At 36.9% G+C, this 23,812-nt stretch overlaps 1 protein-coding gene and 1 pseudogene across 1 annotated transcript in view; both read left to right on the forward strand.

Moving 5' to 3' along the window:
- The window catches only part of ZRANB3 (zinc finger RANBP2-type containing 3), a 324,081-nt gene that overhangs the window by 22,136 nt on the left and 278,133 nt on the right, over positions 1–23,812 (forward strand). The window contains exon 2 of the mRNA XM_033231677.1: positions 4,645–4,812. Coding sequence (XP_033087568.1) covers positions 4,652–4,812 — 161 coding nt within the window. The 5' untranslated portion in view covers positions 4,645–4,651. The remainder of the gene's footprint in view (positions 1–4,644; positions 4,813–23,812) is intronic.
- LOC117095081 lies at positions 18,059–18,895 on the forward strand (annotated as a pseudogene).

A 23,812-nucleotide genomic window follows, 5' to 3' on the forward strand; every position in this document is an offset into this window, starting at 1 on the left:
GCCAAGAAAAATAATTTTTTAATATCTAGATTTGTTGTATTAGGTTCAGAGTATGTGGGGAATTGTAGAAACCCTCTTTTATCATCTTGTATGTCTTCTGTTAACATGTCTGTTATACCTTATTCTAAAATTGAGTCTCAAACTAGAATCCCTTTGAAGACAGATGCTTCTCTAGAGGTTCTTTGACCTAAATGGTTCAGCATTTGTAGTAAGTTTTATTCTGGTGTCTAATCAGACTTCTATTCATAGCCCGTCAGAAGGAATGTGACTTTAAATGGACTTGGCTGATGTGCTCCTGTCCACATTATTTTTTCTTTAAGTCATAGCCATATGGTAAATTTTCTGTTTTGTTATGGTTCTCTTTAATTGATGGGCATGCAGTGGGTGTTTCTTGGAAATGGTCAATGATTATTAAAATATTTCTGGAAGAAAAATTTTTTTAAAACTATGTATTGCTGGTTTCATTTTGATAGGCTCCCCCCGCCTTACTGCAAGTAAATTAGTATACATATATTGAATTAAACCTTTTAAGCTAAACCTCTGAACTAAATACAGTATTCATGATTAAAGAGGTATGCACATTATTATAACTATAAATTCTAGATTTCTTGGTAATCTAGAATGAAGATAAAACCTGCATCTTCTTTTATTAATGTAATGTTGGTTACAACTGACTTTTTGTAGCAATTAAATCTATGTGGCCGAACCTACATGAGATATTCGTTATTATACCTTTTTTACTTTAGATCCTATAAATAGAAAATAATATTTTAAAAATTATTTTTAGGATTAACGAAAACATTCATATTCTGTTCATTAGATTGTACCACTACGTATTTTTAAGTTCTTTATGTATCCAAATATCTGCTTAAATCATCAATGAGCCACACTATAATCTTAAGTTCAACTGAAATTTTTTTCTGTACATTTTTGTAATGTTTTAGATTTCTTTAATCTTCACATTTAAATAACTTTTTTCTCTTATTTGTGACTATTAAAACAAATTTTTGATTAATATAACTTTAGTTTCATTGTTTATTTTTACAAATATTGTGCCTGAGTCAGTCCTCATAAAAATAAATCGTGTAAGCGGCAGAGTGACCCCAATTTACCAGATATTTTTGGAGTGTCTATTAAAATTTTTAGTAAAATTGTAAAGTGCAAAGGAGTCGTTTTGCTTTGTTTTGTTATTCTCCCTCTCTCCCTCTCTCTTTCTTCTTTTCTTTTCCTTTTCTTTCCATTCCTTTTCCTTTTCCTTTCCTTTCCTTTCCTTTCCTTGAGTGCAGTGACAAGATCATAGTTCAAATTCCTGGGCTTAAGCAGTCCTCTCAAGCCTCCCAAGTAGTTGGGACTACAGGCATGCACCCCCACAACAGGCTAATTTTATGATCTTTTGTAAGCAACAAGATCTCGCTATTTGCTCTGGCTGATCTTCAGCTCCTGTCCTCAAACTATTTATTCTCCTGCCTCAACCTCCCAAAGTGTTGGGATTACAGTGATGAGCCACTGCATCCAGCAAAGAAAAAAAAAGGAGTCTTAAATAAAGATGATAAACAGCAAAATTATTTTGTTTTTAAGTTTTTACTTCTTGCCAGTGTTCCACCCTGAAACATTGCATCCTTCATCCCATTGACCCTAAAAAGTGCTTCTGAAACTCCTGTTACTTCTGGAAAGTGGACATGGTTTTCTGCTGCTGTTAGCCTTGCCAGAATGAATTTTACTTAATCTCTGCTCCTTTGAGTTTTGACTTTCTAAAGTCCACAATAGGTATATCTGATTAGTAGCTCCAAGGCAGGCTGGGAAAGTGATACTTCTCGTGTGTATCCAGCCTCTATCTCTCCCTATAGGAACTTAGGCTCATATATTTTCAAACATACCTGACATTTCCACTTCGTATCTTACAGCCATCTCAAAGGATATCTATTGATTATTTTTCTCCCCTATTTATTTATTCTGTAGTCCTCACTATCCCAGTCAATTGCATCACTAACTCCATCACTCTAGGTCCACATTTTGATTCTCCATTTCTCTTATTCTTTACATGTACTGCATCAGCAGGTGCTGTTTGCTTTACCTCTGATACACTTCCTGAATCTTTTCAGTTTCACTGTTAAAGGTTTTTTGCCTTGTCTGTTGCAACCTGAAAACAGTTTTCCTGCTTTCATGCTTTCCCTTTTTGCTCCATTCTCTATTCCTTGCTAAATTTTGTTATGGGGGTGGTGGTGTTGAGAGGGTCCTATGGAGGCCCACTCAGAAGTGTTTATGAGGACCTTATTCAGACAGAACTGACTCAAATCGTTTCTAAATTCGGTTGCCTACTGAAACAGTGGAGGCTTTGTTGACTGGCCAAATCCTGTAAGAACATTTATCTCCTGGCTCTTTATTAATATCTTTATCTCCTTCAGGTGTTTTTTGAAATGTAAGTCAGATTGTGTCATTCCCCTGTTTAAACCTTCCATGGAGTACTGTCCAATAGAACTTTGAGTGAAGAGAGAAATGTTCTGTATCTTTACTATTAAATATCATAGCTTGGACCAGACATATGTTACTGTTGAGCCCTTGAAACATGGCTGGTGAAACTAGAGAACCGAATTTTCAAATTTAAATAGTCCCATTTGGTTAATGGTGTATAGGACAGCAAACTCCATTTGCATTCCTTCCTTCTTAAAAAGGAATCCAAAGTTATTATCAAGGCTGTATATCATTTGGCTCTTTATCTCGGTAGCTTCATCTTATACCATTACCTCCTTTGGGTCATCAGCCACATTGGCTTTTTTTTTTTTGAGATGGAGTCTCGCTGTTACCCAAGCTGGAGTGCAGTGGTGTGATCTCAGCTCACTGCAACTTCCTCCTCCTGAGTTCAAGTGATTGTCATGCCAGGATTACAGACATGCGCCACCACACCCAGCTAATTTTTGTATTTTCAGTAGAGACAATGTTTCGCCACATTGACCAGGCTGGTCTCGAACTCCTGACCTCAGGTGATCCGCCCACCTCGGCCTCCCAAAATGCTGAGATTATAGGCATGAGCCGCCGTGCCTGGTCCATGTTAGCCTTCTTTTTGTTTTCTGAAAACACCAAGCCCTTTCTCAATTTGGGTCCTTTGCACTGATGCTCTCTACTTGGACTGCTCTTCTCTTAATTTTGATCCTGGGTGGCTTTTTACATCTTTCAGACCATAAGCCAAATAGCACTTCTAAGACAGGCCACTGTTGGTCAGCCTACCTAAAGTGACCCGTAGTCTCTTAAATTCCTTACACTATTTGTGCTGTATTATAATTAATCATCCTTCCCATTCGATCAGGTGCAGCTGAAAACAAAAAAGAAAAACCATCATATTTATTTATTTGCCAATTTTTAGTCTTCCCCGAATAATATAAGCCTTATGAGTGTGTGGGTCTTGCTTCTGTAGGTTGTGGCATGTAGTACCTATTTGCTATGAATAAATAAACACTTGCTTTATTCTCGACCTTAGTAGACACAGAAGTTGGTTACTTTTTTGGATGGAAGATAGTTATAGTTACATAAGTCTGCATGTAATTGAGGCAAAAAGCAAATTTTTTTTTTTTGAGATGGAATCGCACTCTGTCTCCCAGGCTGTAGTGTGGTGGTATGATCTCGGCTCACTGCAACCTCCGCCTACTGGGTTCAAGCGATTCTGCTGCCTCAGCCTCCTAAATAGCTGGGACTACAGGTGAGTGCCACCACGCCCAGCTAATTTTTGTATTTTTAATAGAGACGGGGTTTCAACATACTGGCCAGGCTGGTCTCGAACTCCTGACCTCGTGATCCACCCACCTCGGCCTCCCAGACTGCTGGGATTACACACGTGAGCCACTGCGCCTGGCCTGCAAACTGTTTTTAAAAGATGAAATGAGATAATATATAAACAGAAGGCAAGGTACCATCTAAATACAAAATATTATTATTTGATAGGCATTGTAGTGTAGTGGTGTAATAGGACATTTTCTTCCAGTGAGAATATTTAATTTATAAGAATTTACAGATATATGAAATTTTTATGTCATAGAAAATTAAAATAACATCTGTGGAAAACCAGCGGGTGAGGAAGGTGTTAATAAGGCAGAGTTATACTGTGGATTCAGCTCATTAAAAAAATTAATTTTAATATTTAAACAATTTAATAATCATTAATTTAATTACGATAAATTTGATTTTGGACTTAATGTCTTTGTATTTTATAATTTTTCAAAATGCAGCTTTACCTCACTCTTAGAAAATCTGGTGTGATATGAAAATGTGGATCCATAAAAGGATAAATTATTAAAGGACTCATCTTTCTCTAGCAGATTCATCCTTATTTTAAAAATTATCCAATTTGTGGAAAATGTAGTTTATTTGTAATTTTTTAGTAATACATTTGTGGCGTTAAGCTGGTGTGTGGTATGAGGGCTTGAAATAGTGCATGCCGAGTTCCTAGAGAGTGCCTTAAGTGATTGCTTTCAAACTCAGTGCTGTGAATTTTCTTCGTAGCTTACTGTGAGAATAGGATTTAGTTTATATAAATGGTATGTCAAAGCTATTAATATGTACTTTAATATTATTTACATGTGATTCTGTAACATACTTAGTAATATCTATTTCTTATACCCCTCCCTTTTTTGTTGTGTCTTTGTTTTTTAGGATCATCATGCATAGGGTTCATAAGATAAAGAAGTCTCTTACACCTCAGATTTCTTGTGTGACAAGTGAATCTGATAAACTGCTGGACTTTTTGCCTGACAGACTAAGAGCAAAGCTGCTTCCATTCCAGAAAGATGGCATCATTTTTGCCCTCAAAAGAAATGGCAGGTAAAATTCTTCTTTTAAGACATGCTAAAAATGTTAAAATTCCTGGCAAGTGTATTAAAAACAAAGTTCTGTTCAAACTATTCTTTTCGAACAATCTTTTTTTAGTAGAATTGATTGTGACTAAGTTAGCTTTATCCATTTACTATGGTTGCCTTATACTTCATGTTGAAATAGGTTGAACCAATTGTGATTTCTTAAGAGAAAGTATGTTCAGTTATCTTAATTATTTCAGTTATCAGATATTCTCAGCAACTCATATATTGACAGTTTTCTAGAATGTATTGCTTTCACATGAAACTAATTCAACTTATTTCCATCGTTTTTTGGTTTTTTTGTCTCTTACCAGAAGGATTTTTTTTTTTTTTTTTAACAGACTCTGCCCTTTCACCCAGGCTGGAGTGTAGTGGCATGATCTTGGCTCACTGCAACCTCTGTGTCTTGGGTTTAAGTGATTCTGCCACATCAGCCTCCTGAATAGCTTTAACTATGGGGTGCACACCACCACACCCGGGTAATTTTTGCTTTTGTTTTGTTTTTTTTAGGGATGGGTTTTCACCATGTTGCCCAGGCTGGTCAAACTCCTGGGCTCAAGTGATCCTTCTGCCTTGCCTCCCAAAGTGCTGAGATTATAGGCATAAGCCACTGCACCCATCCATTGTATTTTTATTCATTTTATTTTTCACCTTAGATTTAGCAACTTCTGGGTGTGTCTTATGAGTACCTTATAGTACTGTCTCTATTTCTTTACTTCTTTCAAACTTCATGATAGTTATATGATCTCTTCTATCAAATTGGGCCATTATATGGTTTTCTATATTTTTAAGGATAGCATTGTCTTAGTTCCACAGTCACATATATGATATATTTTCTCTTCAACATTTTATTATGAACAATTTAAAAAACATACAACGAAATTGAAAGAATGTTAGAGTAAATGCTTGGTAAAGGCAACACACGCAGTTTATTATTAACATTTTGCCATGCTTGGTCTATCACGTATTTATCTATTAATCCATCCCTCTATCCTTCTACCCCATCAGTCCATTTTATTATTTTCATTTATTTCAAAGTAAATTGCAGCTTTATTATACTTTCTCATATATACTTAAGTATATGTATGATTAACTAGAATTCATATTTGTTTATAGATTTTTTCTGTTGTGATTTAATTAATGAAATGTACAAACCTTGACAAATGCATATACTTTTATAACCCAAACCCATCATCCTAGAAAGTTACTTCATTCCCTTTCTCAATCAGTCCCCACTCTCACATTGATCTGATGTTTTTTATTTTGCCTGTTTTTAGTGGTTTATATAAATGGAATCCAGTTGTATGTGCTGTTTATGAAAAACTTTTTAAAATTGTTGTAGTCTTATTGAGATTCATGTATTAGTAGTTTGTTTATATTGTACACATTTGTATTTATAACTGTTAGTTGACACTTTAGGTTATATACCAGGTGTTTTTCACCTTATACCTGCATCTTCTCAAGTTTCTCCACCCTAGACATCACTTCTGTAGATTTCCATTGCTTTTATGGAGTTAAAGTTGTACTCTTCCATATTCACATTGTTAACTGTCCTCAAATTCCTGAAGATTCAGTCACAAATGACATTTTAAACTGCCATTTGACAGCCGTTAGCTCCTTTAGGTACTTCATATTTTGTGTGGTTGGGCTTCTCACTATGGCAGAGTAGAAAGAACACACGCTTTAGGTTTAGACTTGGTTTAAATCTGAGCCACTTACTATCTTTGTGATGCTGTGCATGCTTCTTTAACAATTCATATTTCAGATTCATTAACTATAAAATGGATTTTATAATCCTAATTACTGTGGTTACAGAAGAAGACCGAGTTCTTCATAATGGTGAAATAAAATGCCTTTTCCCTTTTTTGTAGTTAGACTTAGTAATTTCCAAACACTTGTCTCTGGACTGTTAACCAGTCCTAACAAAATATGGATACATGTAGCAAAATGAGAAAATAAAAACTGTGCTGTTCATAAAGCAAAATTCATTCATTTTAGAGAACCTTCATTTATTTTGAGCTTAAGTCTTCTTTTTTGGAGGCTTAGAATTGTCCTTTCTTTTCTGAAAACATGATGTTAGTTGCGGAAATTTTTTATTATATTATTTGGCAAAATGAAAACTTGGAAATGTTTCCCATCAAGTTTTTTGTTTACTTGACCGTGAAATAATTTCAGAATTTAAAAATAATTTCAGGATATATTTTATCTTGAGTTCATTCTTCAGTAATATTTTCATTGGCAATATAGGTCTGCTTTAATAGTTATTTTTTTCTTAGCACTTAGAAGGTTGTATCCTCCTGTCTTCTGTCTTCCATAATTGTCATTGATAATATACCCTTGAGTCTTTTTTTTTTTTTTTTTTTTTTTGAGACGGAGTCTCGCTCTGTCGCCCAAACTGGAGTGCAGTGGCCGCATCACAGCTCACTGCAAGCTCCGCCTTTCGGGTTCACGCCATTCTCCTGCCTCAGCCTCCCGAGTAGCTGGGACTATAGGCGCCCGCCACCTCGCCCGGCTAGTTTTTTGTATTTTTTTTTTTTAGTAGAGACGGGATTTCACCGTGTTTGCCAGGATGGTCTTGATCTCCTGACCTTGTGATCCGCCCGTCTCGGCCTCCCAAAGTGCTGGGATTATAGGCTTGAGCCACCGCGCCCGGCCCTTGAGTCTCAAAATAGCACCTTACAGATGACTTATTTATTACAAAGGGAAAAATTACAAAATGGCCAAGCTTGGTATTGCTAATAGTGGGATAGCCACATGCTTAATGTGGTGCACAGAAGAGACATAACATTACCTTATGTGGTGTTCTTACTGGAAACATTTGATCTGGGAATCATGGTGAAACTGTCCAACTAATCCAGAATGTAGAACATTTTTTCATGCCAACTGACCTGGACTCTTCCAAGGATTCAGTGTCATCAAAAATCAAAGGAAGTAGTGTATCAAGGGAAGTCTCTAAATTGAGAGAGACCTAATAACTATACCATCTAAAAGTAATGCACAAGCCTTGGTTAGATCCTGGATCAGTAAAAAGAAAAACTTTAGGGAACGCTTTTAAGATCACTGGGAAAATTTCATCTGGACTCTATTTAGATGATGTTATTGGAGTAATGTTGATTATCTTAGATGAGGTAATGGTGTTGTCGTTGAATAGAAGAATGTTCTTGTTTCTAATAAATGCATGATAAAGAATTTTCAGACGAAGAATAGTGCTATTGTTAGTGCTATACTTTCTACATTTTCCCAAAAGGGAAGGACTTATGTTCAGAAACATCTTGAGTGGATGAGCCAAAATGTTAACAGTGTGAATTTAGTGAGTAGTATATTCTGGTGGGTGTCTTCATTGGTGAGTGGTATCATCTGCGGGGTATGCTCATTGAATTATTCTCTTTTGCTTTTCTGTGAGTTTGAAATTTTTTAAAATAAAAAAAAAATCCGTCCAATTTTTGTTCCTTTGTGCATCATCTGACTTGAAGATTTTCTCGTCTTTGGAGTTCTGCAGTTTCACTATACTTTATTCAGTATGGTTTTCTTTTTATTTATCTTGTTTAGGATTATTGTGCCTTTTAAATCTGGGATTTGTGTCTGTTGATTCTAGGAGATTCTCAGCTATTCCCTCTTCAAATATTGCTTCTCCCCCATTTGTTTTGTCTGCTGCAATTCCAGTTAGATTTATACTTGACCTTTTTCCTTCATCCTATGCCTCTATTAATGTCTCTTATATATTCTCTGTTTATTACATTATGACTGTTTTCAAGTTTTCAAGTTCTCTTATACAATTCATAACCAGCTGGTCTAATCTGCTGTTTAACCAACCTATTCAGTTTTTTTTAAGTACTTTTTTTTTTTTAACTGATATGTAATTTACATGGACAAAGGTATACAGATTGTGAATGTATAGCTTGAGGAATTTTCACCGTGTAGCATCACCAAGATCGAGAAATAGAACATTGCCAGCATCACAGAAACCTCCCTCTTATCCCTTCCAATCATTACTACTTCCTTTCTCTCGAAAAGTAACCACCATCCTGACTTCTAACATTATTGATTGCTTTGCCTGTTCAACTATATTATTGTAATTGTATATTCTTTTGTATCTTGTTTTTCTCAACATTATTGTGAGATCAATCTATGTTTTTGTATGTGGTTGTAGTTCGTTCATTCTCATTGCCATGTAAAATTCCATCTTGTGATTATACCATAATTTATTCATACCACTGTGGAGCATTTGGGGTATTTCTAGTTTGGGGCTCATAAAATAGTAATGATATGAATGTTCTTATACAAATCTTTTGGTCAGCGTATATACACACTTTGATGTGTATCTACCAAGAAGAATTGTTGGGTCATAGGGTGTGCGTGTATTCCATTTTAGTAGATAATGCCTATATTAGTTTGCTAGGACTATCATAAAAGCATACTGCAACTGGGTGGCTTAAACAACAGAAATTTATTTTCCCACAGTTTTGGAGGCTAGTAGTCCAAAATTAAGGTGTTGGTAGGGTTGGTTCCTCTTCAGAGCTCTGAAGGAATTGTCTTTTCCAGGGCTCTCTTCTTGACTTGTAGGCTACTGTTTTCTTCTTATTTCTATTCAAATTATCTTCCCTCTGTTTATGTCTCTAGGTCCAAATTTGCCTTTTTTATATGGACACTAGTCATATTCATTACATTGGTGATACCCTAATGACTTTATCTTAAGTAATTATGTCTGCAGTGACCATATTTCCAAATAAGGTCACATTTTGAGGTACTGGGGGTTTGGACTTCAGCATATGAATTTTGGCGATATATAATTCAACTCATACCACTGCTAAACATTTTCCAATGTAATTTCACCAATTTTTTCTTGTATCAACAGTGTTTAAATGTTCCATTTATATCTCATCCTCACCAACACTTCATTTTGCCTCTCTATTTTCATTTTAGATATTCTGGTAGGTATATAGTGATATATAATTGAGGTTTTTATTTACATTTCTCTGATGATAAGTAAAATGTAATACCTTATCATATGCTTATTAGTAATTTGGACATCTTTTGTTAAGTGCCTGTTCATGTCTAATCTGTTTTTCTTCTGGATTGTCTATTTGCCTTTTTCTTATTGTTTTGTAGGAGTCCTTTTGTCAGATTTATATTCTGGATATGAGTCTTTTATCAGGTATATTTATTGCAAGTAAATTTTCTCAGGTTGTGTTTTGCCTTTTCCTTGTCTTAATGATGTCTTCTGATAAGCAGAGATTCTTAATTTTAATGTCATCTTACATAATCTTTATCTGTATTCGTTCTATGCCTGGCACTTCTTTTTTTTTTTTTTCTTTTTTTGAGACAGAGTCTTGCTCTGTCTCCCAGGCTGGAGTGCAGTGGCCCTATCTCTGCTCACTGCAACCTCCACACTCATGGGTTTAAGCAATTCTCCTGCCTCAGCCTCCCAAGTAGCTGGGACTACAGACGTCTGCCACCACACCCGGCTAAGTTTTGTATTTTTAGTGGAGCCGGGGTTTCACCATATTGGCCAGGCTGCTCTCGAACTCCTGACCTTGTGATCCACCCACCTCTGCCTTCCAAAGTGTTGGGATTACAAGCGTGAGCCACCGTGCCCGGTCTGGCTGTCACTTCTTTGATCAGATTTTAAAAATCTTTGTCTACTACAAAGTCATGAAGAGATTTCCTGTGTTTTCTTCTAAAAGCTTTATTGTTTTAATTTTTACATTAATTTGATTTACAATCTACTTTGAATTGTTTTGTGTATATGGTATGAAGTAGACATCAGGATTGATTACTTATTTATTTATTAATTTTTTGGGACAGAGTCTCGCTATCTCCCAGGCTGGAGTACAGTGGCGCGATCTCGGCTCACTGCAACCTCTGCCTCCCGGGTTCAGGCGATTCTCCTGCATCGGTCTCCCAAGTAGCTGGGACTACGGGTGCACACCGCCATGCCCAGCTAATTTTTGTATTTTTAGTAAAGACAAAGTTTTACCATGTTGGCCTGGCTTGTCCCGAACTCCTGACCTCCACTGATCTGCCCGCCTTGGCCTCCCAAAGTACTGGGATTACAAGTGTGAGCCACTGTGCTCGGCCTCACTTACTTATTTTTAAGTTTATTTTTACATATGAATGTCTACTTGATCTAGCACAATTTATTGAAAAGACTTTTTCCTACTGCATTGTAATGTTACTTTTGTCATAAATCAAATAATTTTATGTGTATACCTTTCTAGGTAAGTGCTGTCTAATGGAACTTTCCACTGTGATGGAAATACTCTTTATGTATACTGTTCGATTCAGTAGCTATTCACTGCAGATGGCTATTGAGTACTTGAAGTGTGACTAGTGCAACTAATTGCATTTTTAATTTTACTAATTTTAATTAATTCAAATTTAAATAGTCACATGTTTAGTACCTACCATATGGAATAATGCAGTTGTAGATTCTTTGTTTTGTTTCTTCGTTTGCAATCTTTGTGTCAGTACCATACTTCTTCATACTTCTTACCGTAGCTTTATAATAAATATTCTGGTATCAGATAGTATAAATCTTTCAGCCTTACTCTTTCAAAATTGTCTCAGCTATTATTGACTCTTTGAATTACATGTAAATTGTAGAAGTCATTTATCAATTTTCACAAAAAAATTTGCTAGGATTGTGAATGGAGTTTTATTGCATCTATAGGTCAGTTTGGGGATAATCGATATATTTATAATACGGAATATTTCATTCCATGAACATGAATTATTTTTACATTTACTTAGTTGCTTTTTTGGTGTCCTGTATACCTCTTATCTTTTTTGTGTGTGCTGCAGTTTTGATATTTTGCATTTAGCCATATTCAAGCTTACTGATATTATCTTTTGCTGTTAATTAATTTATTGAATTCTCTTAAGGATGAGACCATCACTCAATATATTTGAAATCAGAAACCACTCAATTTCTTTCTTGATAAACAAGGGAGAACTGTGCTTCTTAGCCATGACTTTCTAAACAAAGCAAAGAGTTGGTATTGCATTGGGCTTTGGAAGCCTGGAGACTTTCAAAAACAGGAGTGTTTAAGGACTGTATGAAATTTCTGTGTATACTTTAGGGATTAGCTGAGTAGGGACTACCAGAGAACAGTTAGTCCTTTCCTTTCTTGAAATTGGAGAATAGGGACTTTTAACTTTCTGTTCTTAATTTCAGAAAGTGTATTTTTAAGTCCAATTCAGCTCTGCCTGCTTATGTTGGTAGTGTCTTTTTTTGCAATGTTTTGATTCTGTCTTATTTCTGTAAATATTTAGAACACACTTATTTATGTAAGTCATACTTATTTACATTCTTGGAAGTCCTTTAGAGGTTAATTTTGCCTTTTATTGTTGTATGTGATTTATTTCCCAGTGTATTTGCAGATGTCTTAAATTTTGTTTTAATAAATAATCTTAATCTGTGGTTTTTTTTCTTTTTTTTTTTTTTTCTAAGACAGAGTTTTGCTCTTGTTGCCCAGGCTGAAGTGCAATGGCACCATCTTGGCTGACTGCAACCTCTGCCTCCTATGTTCAAGCGATTCTCCTGCCTCAGCCTTCCGAGTAGCTGGGATTAAAATCGCATGCCACCATGCCTGGCTAATTTTTTTTGTATTTTTAGTAGAGATGGGGTTTCGTCAATTTGGCTAGGCTGGTCTCGAACTCCTGATCTCAGGTGATCCACCCGCTTCAGACTCCCAAAGTGTTGAGATTACAGGCGTGAGCCACCACGCCTGGCCAGTCTGTGGAAATTTTGAGAGATGTAAATGAGTGAGTTCTTCAATGGAAGATTTGCAAAATTAGATTCTTGGCTTGCAGTTTCCCAGGTCACACAGGTAATATAAATTCAAACCTCAAGTTCATTTTTAGGTAGGCTTACTATTATGAATTTCGATCATTAATTTTCATCTTCTGCCAAGCTTTAGGTTTCCTTATTAGCTTAAAAAATTAAGTATTGCTGGGCGCGGTGGCTCAAGCCTGTAATCCCAGCACTTTGGGAGGCCGAGACGGGCAGATCACGAGGTCAGGAGATCGAGACCATCCTGGCTAACATGGTGAAACCCCGTCTCTACTAAAAAATACAAAAAACTAGCCGGGCGACGTGGCGGGCGCCTGTAGTCCCAGCTACTTGGGAGGCTGAGGCAGGAGAATGGTGTAAACCCAGGAGGCGGAGCTTGCAGTGAGCTGAGACCCGGCCACTGCACTCCAGCCTGGGCGGCAGAGCGAGACTCCATCTCAAAAAAAAAAAAAAAAAAAAAAAATTAAGTATCATTTAATTTAGTAAAATATATGGATTTTAGGTGCACAGTTTTGTAGATTCTGATACACTGAATACCCCTGTGTTTTCAAAAACCTCCGTCAAGATATAAAACATTACCATTATCCAGAGTAGGCCTCTTTCTAAATAATCCCATCCTCCTACATTAAAATCACTGATCTGACTTCTGTCACTAAAGTATATTTTTTATAGTTACTTGGTGCTCTATTTTTTCAACTTTTTGAAGTAATTTCAAATGTACAGAAAAGCCACAAAAATATAGAATAACTTTTATGTATGTTTTACTTAGAGTCACAAATTTTTAACATTTTGCCACATTTACTTTATTATTCTCTCAGTCTACACACACACACATACGTGTATATACACCTATGCTTGCATTCATCATGCTCCTTTAATTTGCAATACTGGCTGCTCTGCCTGTGGAGTAGCCATTCTTTTATTCCTTTACTTTCCTAATAAACTTGCTTTAAAAATAATAATAATATGCTATAGTATAGTATATATTTTTTTTAAATAAAGACATTCTCTTACATAGACACAGCACAGTTACCACATTTAAGAATTTAACTTTTTATTTATTTTTTATTCTTAGTTTTGTTTTTTTAGAAACACGATCTTACTCTGTCACGTAGGCTGGAGTGCAATGGCACAATCATTGCCCACTGTAACCTTGTATTCCTGGACCCAAGTGATCCTCTCACCTCAGCCTCCCAAATTACTAGTATTACAGGTGCACACCACTGTGCACAATGTCTTTTTTTGTAGACAGAGTTCTGCTATGTTGCGCAGGCTGATATTGAACTCCTGGCCCCATATGATCTTCCTGCTTTGGCCTCCCAGAGTGCTAGAATTACAGGCATGAGCCATTGCACGTGGCTGGAATTTAACTATTATACAATACTTTAATATACTTATATATTGTCAGTTGTCCCTATACTATCTTTTATAGCATGTTTTTTGTTCAGTGTGAAGAGCTAATCCAGGATCACTTACTGTATTTAATGATATCTTTTTGTTTCCTTTAATGTGGGACAGTTCCTTACCCTTTCATGACACTGGCCTCAACTTATTTTTATGTTTCATCACAATGAGATTTAGATTATGCAATCTTTCCTGCATCAGTACATAGTGAGATTGAGGTCATATGCTTCTCAGGGTATTATTTTGAGTCCCTTAGCCCCAAGGCCAAGTTCCTGGCCAAAGTTTGGTCCGGTTTCACTGTATAGTTAACTGTTTTTTCTTCTCACAGTTGTTTAGTATGTAACAATTAACATGAGATATTGTGACCATGCAAATATGCTGCTCCTTCTCTGATTTTCCCTCTCTTGGATTTAGCATACATAGGTGGTTCCTGTTCAAATCAAATTTTGTCATGATGGCTGTAAAATGACTTATTAATTGGCATTTTATTATAAAGAAGAGCCCCCCATCTGCCCCTCTCCTCTCTCCTTTCCTTCCTTTCTTTCCTTTATTTTCCTTTCTTTCTTCCTTCCTTTTTTTTTTTTTTTTTTTTTTTGAGATGGAGTCTTGCTCTGTCGCCCAGGCTGGAGTGCAGTGGCGTGATCTCGGCAAGCTCCGCCTCCCGGGTTCATGCCATTCTCCACATTACAGGCGTGAGCCACCGTGCCAGGCCCTCCTTCCCTCCCTCCAACTGTCCCTCCCTCCCTCTGTCCCTCCCTCCCTCCCTCCCTCCTTCCTTCATTCCTTCCCTCCTTCCTATTTCTGTCCATCCATTCATCAGAGATCCAGTGGCAAAAGAAAACAAACAGGAACTAGATTTAGATGGACTCATGAATTTCTTACTGTATCGTATCTTAGTTTTCTCTGTTTTGGAACATGCTACAAACAGAATCATGCAGTTTATGTGGATCTTCTTTCACTCAACATAATGTTTTAGCGATTTCATCTATGTTGTTTTACCTCTGAATATGTCACAATTATTTTGTTCATTTACTTGGTGATGGACATTTGGGTTGGCTCTGGTGTAGGGCTCTTACGAATAATGATGGTCTTAACATTCTTAGAGTCCATCTGTGGACATGTTTTCAATTCTTTTGCTAGAGGAGTCTGCTTTAACTTTATTTAAAAACTGCCCAACTTTTTCCCATGAATCAATAATATATGAGAGTTCTAGATGATCTACATCTCTGTCAACATTTGATATTGTTAGCCTTTTTTATTTTAGGCATTCAAAATGAATGGCTATTCGAGAGGTAGCTTATTATGTTTCACTTTGTACTTTTTTTTTTTTTTTTTTTTTGAGGCGGAGCCTCGCTCTGTCGCCCGGACTGGAGTGCAGTGGCCGGATCTCAGCTCACTGCAAGCTCCGCCTCCCGGGTTTAGGCCGTTCTCCTGCCTCAGCCTCCCCAGTAGCTGGGTCTACAGGCACCCGCCACCTCGCCCGGCTAGTTTTTGTATTTTTAGTAGAGACGGGGTTTCACCGTGTTAGCCAGGATGCTCTCGATCTCCTGACCTCGTGATCCGCCCGTCTCGGCCTCCCAAAGTGCTGGGATTACAGGCTTGAGCCACCGTGCCCGGCCTACTTTGTACTTTCTTAATGATGTTGAACATGTTTCCCTGTACTTACCAGATATATTGTAAAGTGTTGTAATGTTTTGCCCTCGTTTTAATAGGGTTGCGTTTTTATTATTTATTGGAAGTTCTTTTCATATTCTAGATATAAGGCTTTTGCCAGAATATATCTTGTGAATATTTTCCCTAGTCTGTAGCCTCCTTTTGATTTTCCTTCTCGTATGGTATTCTAATGAACAGAAAATTTTAACTTAAAAAAATTAACTTCATCAACTTTTCCTTTTATAGTTAGTGCTTTCTATATTCAAACAAGCCATTTCATACCTCAGGATTACAAAATCATCTTGTGTTTTCTTCGGGAAGCTTTATAGTTTTACTTTTTCTTTTTCTTTTTCTTTTTTTTTTTTTTGAGACGGAGTCTCGCTCTGTCGCCCAGGTTGAAGCGCAGTAGCCGGATCTCAGCTCACTGCAAGCTCCGCCTCCCGGGTTTACGCCATTCCCCTGCCTCAGCCTTCTGAGTAGCTGGGACTACAGGTGCCCGCCGCCACGCCCGGCTAGTTTTTTTTTTGTATTTTTTTAGTAGAGACGAGGTTTCACCGTGTTAGCCAGGATGGTCTCGATCTCCTGACCTCGTGATCCGCCCGTCTCGGCTTCCCAAAGTGCTAGGATTACAGGCTTGAGCCACCGCGCCCGGCCTAGTTTTCCTTTTTCTATTTTGAGATATATATATATATATATATATATATATATACTATCTCAATTTTTAAATATGGGGTGAGGTAAGAGTTCTAGGTTCTGTTTTCTTTCATACTAGTATCTAGTTATTTCAGCACCATTTGTAGAAAAGTCTATCATTCCCATAAATTACCTTGGCACGTTAGTGAAAAATTGAGTGACCACATATGTCTAAATCCATATCCTGTTTGTTTCCTTTTGCCACTGGATCTCTTTTTCTGTTGTCACCCTTCTTCCATTTTCATTTAAGCGCCAGCTTTCTTAGGCTCAAGCTTTATTTAGGACTCTTATTTCCTCTATCTATTTCTATTAGGTCTAGGGTGCTATTCTTGTTGCTCTGCACGGTTCTTCAGTCCTAAGGTTCTTTGTTGGGGGCCTCTATAGACACCTTCAATGTGGCATGTGTTTTTATCACTCATCACTGTATGTTTGACTTTCTCTTTGTAAATTTTCATTGACTATTGTAAATTACCTGTACTTTTTCTTCAGACTGGTGCTACGTTTTAAAAGATAATGTTTTACCTAATTTAGCATTTCTAAATGTTTGCAAAAGGAGGGATTTTTTAGAATATCTAAACCACCATAGTACTGGGAACAGAAACCTTACAGTTAAATCTTCATTCATTCTGGATTACACTCTTTATCATAATAAAATATCCTTGTATTAAAAATCACTTCTTTCCTTTCGTCCTCTGAATGTGATCTCTAATTAGTATCTGAACAACTGTTTCATTCTGTCCATGCTTTCCTAGCATGCCTTTAACCATCTTCTTATTTTCAACATTTTTGAAACCTTTAGATGAATTTTTATGTTACAAGGTTAGGTTTCACTTTGTTACTCAGTTTGTCTTTGCTCTTAAGTAGCAGTGTTAAACTCACTTTCATTCATCGATATTAGAGTTATATGTAGTCTTTATGCAATTATCATAGTATTTGCTATGGTTTCTGTTGCCTAAAAATATGTTTTTATATGATCACTCTATGATCCATTAAATATGTCATTATATAATCCATGTTTTCCTGTTTTCGTTTAGTATACACCATTAGTAATTTAAAGGTTTGGTTTGGAATCCATTGGTTATCTTTATAACTAATGTTTTGTGTGATATACTTGGTTCTCTATTTTATTGCTTATTGTTTTCTTATTCCCAGTTATATGCAATGACATTGGTATATTGCCTTTTTCTCCCTCTCTGTCCTTTCTGAGCACATGATATCGATTGGTTAAATTGTTTTTTTGATGTTCACCTTTATATCTTTAATAATACTTGCACTTTTCATTTATAAAATTACTTACATGGCTGGGCGTGGTGGCTCATGCCTGTAATCCTAGCACTTTGGGAGGCTGAGGTGGGCGGATCACGAGGTCAGGAGATCGAGACCATCCTGGCTAACACAGTGAAACCCCATCTCTAAAAATACAAAAAAAAAATTAGCCGGGCCTGGTGGCCTGCACCTGTAATCCCAGTTACTCGGGCTGCTGAGGCAGGGGAATTGCTTGAACCAGGGAGGTGGAGGTTGCAGTGAGCGGAGATTGCGCCACTGCATTCCAACCTGGGCGACAGAGCAAGACTATGTCTCAAAAAAAAAAAAAAAAAAAAGTTAGCCGGGCGTGGTGGCACATTACTGTAATCCCAGCTACTCGGGAGGCTGAGGCAGGAGAATCGCATGAACCTAGGAGGTGGAATTTGCAGTGAGCCAAGATCGTGCCACTGCGTTCCAGCCTGGGTGATAGAGCAAGACTCTGTCTCAAAAAAAATAAATTAAGTAAAAAAAAGTACGCTTTCCTTTCGCTGCTGCGGCCGCAGCTATGAGTATGCTCAGGCTTCTGAAGAGGCTCGCCTCTAGTGTCCTCCGCTGTGGCAAGAAGAAGGTCTGGTTAGACCCTAATGAGACCAATAAAATCGCCAGTGCCAACTCCCGTCAGCAGATCCGAAAGCTGATCAAAGATGGGCTGTGACTGTCCATTCCCCAATGCGATGCGCGAAAAATACCTTGGCCCGCCGGAAGGGCAGGCACATGGGCATAGATAAGCGGAAGGGTACAGCCAATGCCGGAATGCCAGAGAAGGTCACGGGGATGAGGAGAATGAGGATTCTGTGAAGATACCTGAAGATACCGTGAGTCTGAGAAGATTGATCGCCCCATGTATCACAGCCTGTACCTGAAGGTGAAGGGGAATGTGTTCAAAAACAAGCGTATGCTCATGGAACACATCCACAAGCTAAAGGCAGACAAGGCCGGCAAGAAGCTCATGCTCATGGAACACATCCACAAGCTAAAGGCAGAGAAGGCCGGCAAGAAGCTCCTGGCTGACCAGGCTGAGGCCCGCAGGTCTAAGACCAAGGAAGCACGCAAGCGCCTGAAGAGCGCCTCCAGGCCAAGAAGGAAGCGATCATCAAGACTTTGTCCAAGGAGGAAGAGACCAAGAAATAAAAGCTCCCCCTTTGTCTGTACATACTGACCTCTGTGATTACATAGATCAGCCATTAAAATAAAACAAGCCTTTTTCTGCAAAAGAAAAAAAAAGAAATACCTAGTTTTCTTTACCAACTTTAAACTTTGCCTTTGTTTCCTCTTTACCTTCAATTTCTGTGTTGTGATTATTTATAACTTACATTGTCATCTGTAAACCAGATTATTTAAATAATTAAGTATTTTCATTGCTTCCCTCGGTCCCTTCTGTTTCTGCACAGTGTCCTTTGGTTGAAGTTATCAAAGTTTTTTAAAAAGACCTGGGTTTGTTAACAGTGACTCATGCCTATAATTCCATCATTTTGGGAGGCTGAGGCGGGAGAGTCACTTGAGCCCAGGAGTTCAAGACTTGCCTGGGCAATATAACGAGACCCTGTCTTGAATGAATGAATGAATGAATAAATACCTAAATAAGTAAATAAGAAGTAATGTGAGGCCAGGTGTGGTGGCCAGTACTTTGGGAGGCCAAGGCAGGTGGATCACCTGAGATCAGGAGTTCAAGACCAGCCTGGCTAACATGGTAAGACCCCGTCTCTACTAAACATACAAAAAGTTGGTCAGCGTGGTGGTGTGTGCCTGTAGTCCCAGCTACTCAAGAGGCTGAGGCAGGAGAGAATTGCTTGAACCTGGGAGGCAGAGGTTGCAGTGAGCCGAGATCGCACCACTGTACTCCAGCCTGGGCAACAGAGTGAGATTCTATCTCAAACAAAAGAAGTAATGTGAAGTCTATTCCCTAATTTCTTGTACTTTATTTATATATTTTCTTCTTTGTTTCCTTCTTTTTTGATAATGTAAGAGATTTATATATTTTTGGAATACATGTGATAATTTGATAGATTCATATAATGTGGAAAGTTAAAATTGGGGTAATTGGGATATCCATCACCTTAAATATTTATTTTTTCTTTATGTTAGGAACATTCAAATTTTTCTCTTCTAGCTATTTTGAAATGTACAATAGATTAATACTAACTATAGTCACCCTACTGATCTACCAAACGTTAGGTCTTATTTCTTCTATCTAACTGTATATTTGTACCCATTAATCAATCTCTTCATCCTTCCCTCCCCACTACCCTTCCCAACCACTAGTAGCCACTAAGGTACTCTGTACCTTTGTGAGATTCGCTTTTTGAGCTCCCACATAGGAGTGCGAACATGTGATATTTGTCTTTCTGTGCTTGGCTTATTTCACTTAGCATCATGACCTCCAGTTCCATCCATGTTGCTGCAGATGAGAGGATTTTATTCTTGTTTGTGGCTGAATAATATACATTGTGTGTGTGTGTGTGTATATATATATATATATATATCACATTTTCTTTTTCCATTTATCTACTCATGGGCATTTAAGTTGATTACACATTTTGGCTATTGAGAACATTGCTACAGTAAGCATAAGAGTACAGATACCTCTTGATTTCTTTTCTTTTGGATATACACCCAGTAGTAGAGTTGCTGGATCAGTGGTATTTCTATTTTTATTTTCTTGAGGAACCTCCATATTGGTTTCCATAGCAGCTGTACTGATTTACATTCCTACCAACAGAGTGCAAGGATTCCCCTTTCTGTACGTCTTTACCAACATCCCTTATTCTCAATTTTTTTGATAAAAGCAATTTTAACTGCGGTGAGATGATATCTCACTGTGGTTTTAATTTGCTTTTCTCTGATGATTAGTGATGTTTAACATTTTTATATACCTGTTGGCAGTTTATATATCTTCCTTGAGAATTGTCTGTTTAGATCTTTTGTCCATTTTTTCATTGGAATATTTTTTTTTTGCTATAAGTTTCTTAGATATTCTGCCTATTAATTTCTCATCAGATAGACATTTTGCAAATATTTTCTCTCTTATATTCTAAAAATATCCTTTCACTCACTTTATAATTACACATCTGTTAGGTAAGAAATTCCTCAGACCCACTTTATTTCCTTTTGTAGGCAGTGCTCACTGTTTGCTGTAGACTAGTCTGAGGGCTTGCTGAATTTTTTTCTACTTGGAAGTGATGAATTTTTTACCTCACTACCCATTTTTTGCAGTCCAGTACTAGAATATGTCTTGGGATTGACCTTTATGTTTCTCTTTTTCTTGGATGTGCCATATTATTTTATTTTCTAGTTTACATTTTTCTTCTATTTCTGGAAACTATTACATTGAGAACAGTTGTTTACTTTTTTCATTTTGGCTTGCTTCTTTGAAGACTTCAAATATGCTTGTATTTGTTAATTTGTCTTGGCCTATTTATATCACTGGTTTTTTTCTCATTTCCATTCTTAATTTTTTTTTTCTCCATAACCCCCCCTTTTTTTTGTTGAAATTCTTTTTGAAAATTTCCTTTTCAACCCTATTCTGTGTGTACTTTCCTATTTTAGTAGCACCTGTTCTGTCTTCTGCTTCCATTTGACCTTCATTTCAGTTTTGTTTGTTTATTTATGTATTTTATTATTTCTCTGACCTGTAAATTCACCTTATTTCTTCATGTTTTTGACTATAGCGCCCCTGAGCTCCTGCATCTCCTCTTTATGTTTTCTGTGTTATAGAGGTGATTGCTTCTTTAAGTTTATATTTGTGGCAATATATTTGACTATAATTTTCATCTGCTTCATAACTTTTTCTTGTGTGTTTCCATTTGATTTTTCTTTTTCTTTCCTTCATTTTATTTGTAGAATTCCTTTTTTAAGAATGACTGCTCACCATACAATGAGGAATATTTTTTCCTGCACATACTGTTTGCAAAAGTCATCTTGGAGGGCTAGAGCAATGTTATAGACTAACACCTGTTCTCCTTATGACACTGTTTTTGTATGTAATTGATTTCTTTTGATATGACACTATTTTTGTATGTAATTGATTTCTTTTGATTATATAGCATACTTTGTTTTATTATGCTATATAGGATAATCAAATATATATGCTATATAGTATAATCAAATATAATATGCTGTATTTGATTATATAGCGTACTTTGTTTTATTATGATTTGCTTTATTGTGCTTTGTATATATTGTGTTTTTTACAAATTGTGCTTTGCATATATTGTGGTTTTTACAAACTGTGCTATATAGTATAATCAAATATAGTATACTATATAGTATAATCAAATATATATGCTATGCAGTATATACAGTATACTGTATATACAGCATACTATATTTGATTATATAGCATACTTTGTTTCATTATGATTTGCTTTATTGTGCTTTGCATATATTGTGGTTTTTACAAGTTGAGGGTTTGTGGTATTCCTGCATTGAGCACATCTTTTGGAACCATTTTTCCAACAGCATGTGTTAGGTTTGTGTCTGTGTGTCGTATTTTGGTAATTCTCAATATTTCAAAACATTTCATTATCTGTTATGGTGATCAGTAATTAGTGATCTTTGAGTTTACTATTATAATTGTTTTGGGGTACCATGAATGATACCAATTCATATAAGATGGTGAACCTAATGGATAAATATCGTGTGTGTTCTAACTGCTCCACCGACTTGCTCTTCCTCTGTCTTTTCCTCTCCACAGGCCTCTATATTCCCTAAGACAAAACAATATTGAAATTAGCTCAGTTAATAACCCTACAGTGGGCTGTAAGTGTTCAAGTAGAAGGAAGGATCATACATCTCTCACTTTAAATCAAAAGCTAGAAATGATCATGCTTAGTGAGGAAGGCAGGTCAAAGTGGATATAGGCTAAAAGCTAGGCCTCCTGTGCCAGTTAGCCCAAGTTATGGATTGCAAAGGAAAAGTTCTTGAGGGAAATGAAATGTGCTCCTCCAATAAATAAATGAGAGATAAGAAAGCGAAACAGCCTTATTGCAGATGTGGAGAAAGTTTCAGTGGTGTGTATAGAATATCAAACCAGTCACAACATTGCCTTATACCAAAGCCTAATCCAGAGCAAGGCCCTAACTCTTTTCAGTTTTATGAAGGCTGAGAGGTGAGAAACCTGCAGAAGAAAAATTTGAAGCTAAAGAGGTTGGTTCATGAAGATTAAGGAAAAATGCCATCTTCATAACATAAATTTGCAAGGTGAAGCAGCAGGTGCTGATGTAGAAGCTGCAGCAGGTTACTCAGATCTAGCTAAGATCATTGATGAAAGTGACTACACTAAATAACAGATTTTGAATGTAGATGAAACAGACTTCTATAGGATGAAGATACCATCTAAAACTTTCATAGTTAGAGAGAAGTCAATGCCTGGCTTAAAAGCTTTAAAAGATAGGTTTTCTTGTTAGGGACTAATGCAGCTGGTGACATTAAGGTGAAGCCAGTGCTCATTGCCCAGCTGAATATCCTAGGGTACTTCAGATTTATCCTAAATCTACTCTGCCTGTATTCTATAAATAGAACAACAAAGCCTGGATGACAGTACATCTCTTTGTAGCGTGGTTTACTGAATATTTTAAGCCTACCATTGAGACCTACTACTCAGAAAAAATATTTCTTTCAAAATATTATAACTCATTGACAATGGACCTGGTCACCCGAGAGCTCTATTGCAGACGTACAAGATAAATGTTGTTTTTGTGCCTGGTGACACAGCATCCATTCTATAGCCCATGTATCAGGGAGTAATTTTGACTTTTAGGTCTTAATATTTCAGAAATACATTTTGTAAGACTGTAGTTGCCAAAGATAATTATTCCTCTGATGGAACTGGACAGAGTAAATTGAAAACCTTCCGGAAAGGATTATTCTAGATGCCAGTAAGGACATTCATGATTCATAGGAGGAGATTAAAATGTCAAATCAATAGGAATTTGGAAGAAGTTGATTCCAATCCTCATGGATTACTTGGAGGGGTTCAAGACTTCAGTAGAGGGGGCTGGGTGCAGTGGCTTGCCTATAATCCCAGTACTTTGGGAGGCCAAGCGGGTGGATCACCTGAGGTCAGGAGTTTTGAGACCAGTCTGGTCAACATGGCAAAACCCCATCTCTACTAAAAATACAA

The sequence above is a fragment of the Trachypithecus francoisi genome, unplaced genomic scaffold (genome assembly GCF_009764315.1).
Source record: "Trachypithecus francoisi isolate TF-2019V2 unplaced genomic scaffold, Tfra_2.0 Lachesis_group13, whole genome shotgun sequence".
NCBI classification, from domain to species: domain Eukaryota; kingdom Metazoa; phylum Chordata; class Mammalia; order Primates; family Cercopithecidae; genus Trachypithecus; species Trachypithecus francoisi.